Source organism: Fibroporia radiculosa, assembly GCF_000313525.1.
Source record: "Fibroporia radiculosa TFFH 294 genomic supercontigs, scaffold2692, whole genome shotgun sequence".
Taxonomy (NCBI): domain Eukaryota; kingdom Fungi; phylum Basidiomycota; class Agaricomycetes; order Polyporales; family Fibroporiaceae; genus Fibroporia; species Fibroporia radiculosa.
This window is the reverse complement of record NW_012133358.1, coordinates 1-722: the sequence shown is the minus strand read 5'-3', so window position 1 is coordinate 722 and position 722 is coordinate 1. Positions and strand designations below refer to the sequence as shown.

Below are 722 nucleotides of genomic sequence, written 5' to 3'. Positions count from 1 at the left end.
CCTGAATGTCGATGAGTATCTGTGATGGTTGCAGCCGAGCTTATTTTCGGTTATTACGGTACAGTAGTGGGAACGCCTTTAAGTGCATTGAGACGTTGCTACCCGTGCGTGCGTTACATTCGGACTCGTTGGAACAACGTGCTGTGATGATGACTAGGCACGTCTACCAGCGAGGACTGCCGCCCTAGTCTGCCCACCAATCCTCCTTGTGACCGTCTTTGGACCATCTTGAGTTGAATATTCTCGGTAGCCCTGGAGCAGCGGCAGGCTTGAAAATACAAATGACTGATAATAGTTCCTTTTGTGCAGAGCAGACGTTTCGTTCGAGGACAAAATCTGCACCACCCCACCGTGTCTTTGCCAATCTGTCCTCCTCCGGGAGAAAACGAGAGGTCACTTGAGCATCAGCGACGCTTTGGTGGCGCCGACGGTGAGCGCTGACGCTGATGGCGGCAAACTCGAAGACGTGGATGATGCGAGCAGCAGTCCCTCGTCGTGGCCATCGCTAGCCACCGCGCAAAACCGATTATATAGCCAGGAAAGTCTGCTTAAATACGTATAGTGATGTGTGCCTGAGTGGCCCCCCGAGCCATGCGCGTCGCCGTTGCAGGGTGCGACGCAGCGCCATCCGTGGCCCCGCCCGCGTCCCGTGGTCGGCACACATACCAACGACGGCGCCGCCGGCGCATCCCCCCCTGCCCACTTCCCCGACGCTGGTTGTG

General features: G+C 57.1%; 1 protein-coding gene across 1 annotated transcript; it reads left to right on the top strand.

Annotated features, from left to right (window-relative positions):
• Positions 1–24: 24 nt before the first annotated feature.
• On the top strand, positions 25–232 carry FIBRA_04129 (uncharacterized protein; the record flags this gene model as incomplete). Its single annotated transcript, XM_012325946.1, has 2 exons — positions 25–108; positions 158–232. 2 exons carry the CDS (start codon positions 25–27, stop codon positions 230–232), a joined length of 159 nt encoding a protein of 52 aa, XP_012181336.1.
• Positions 233–722: the final 490 nt, after the last annotated feature.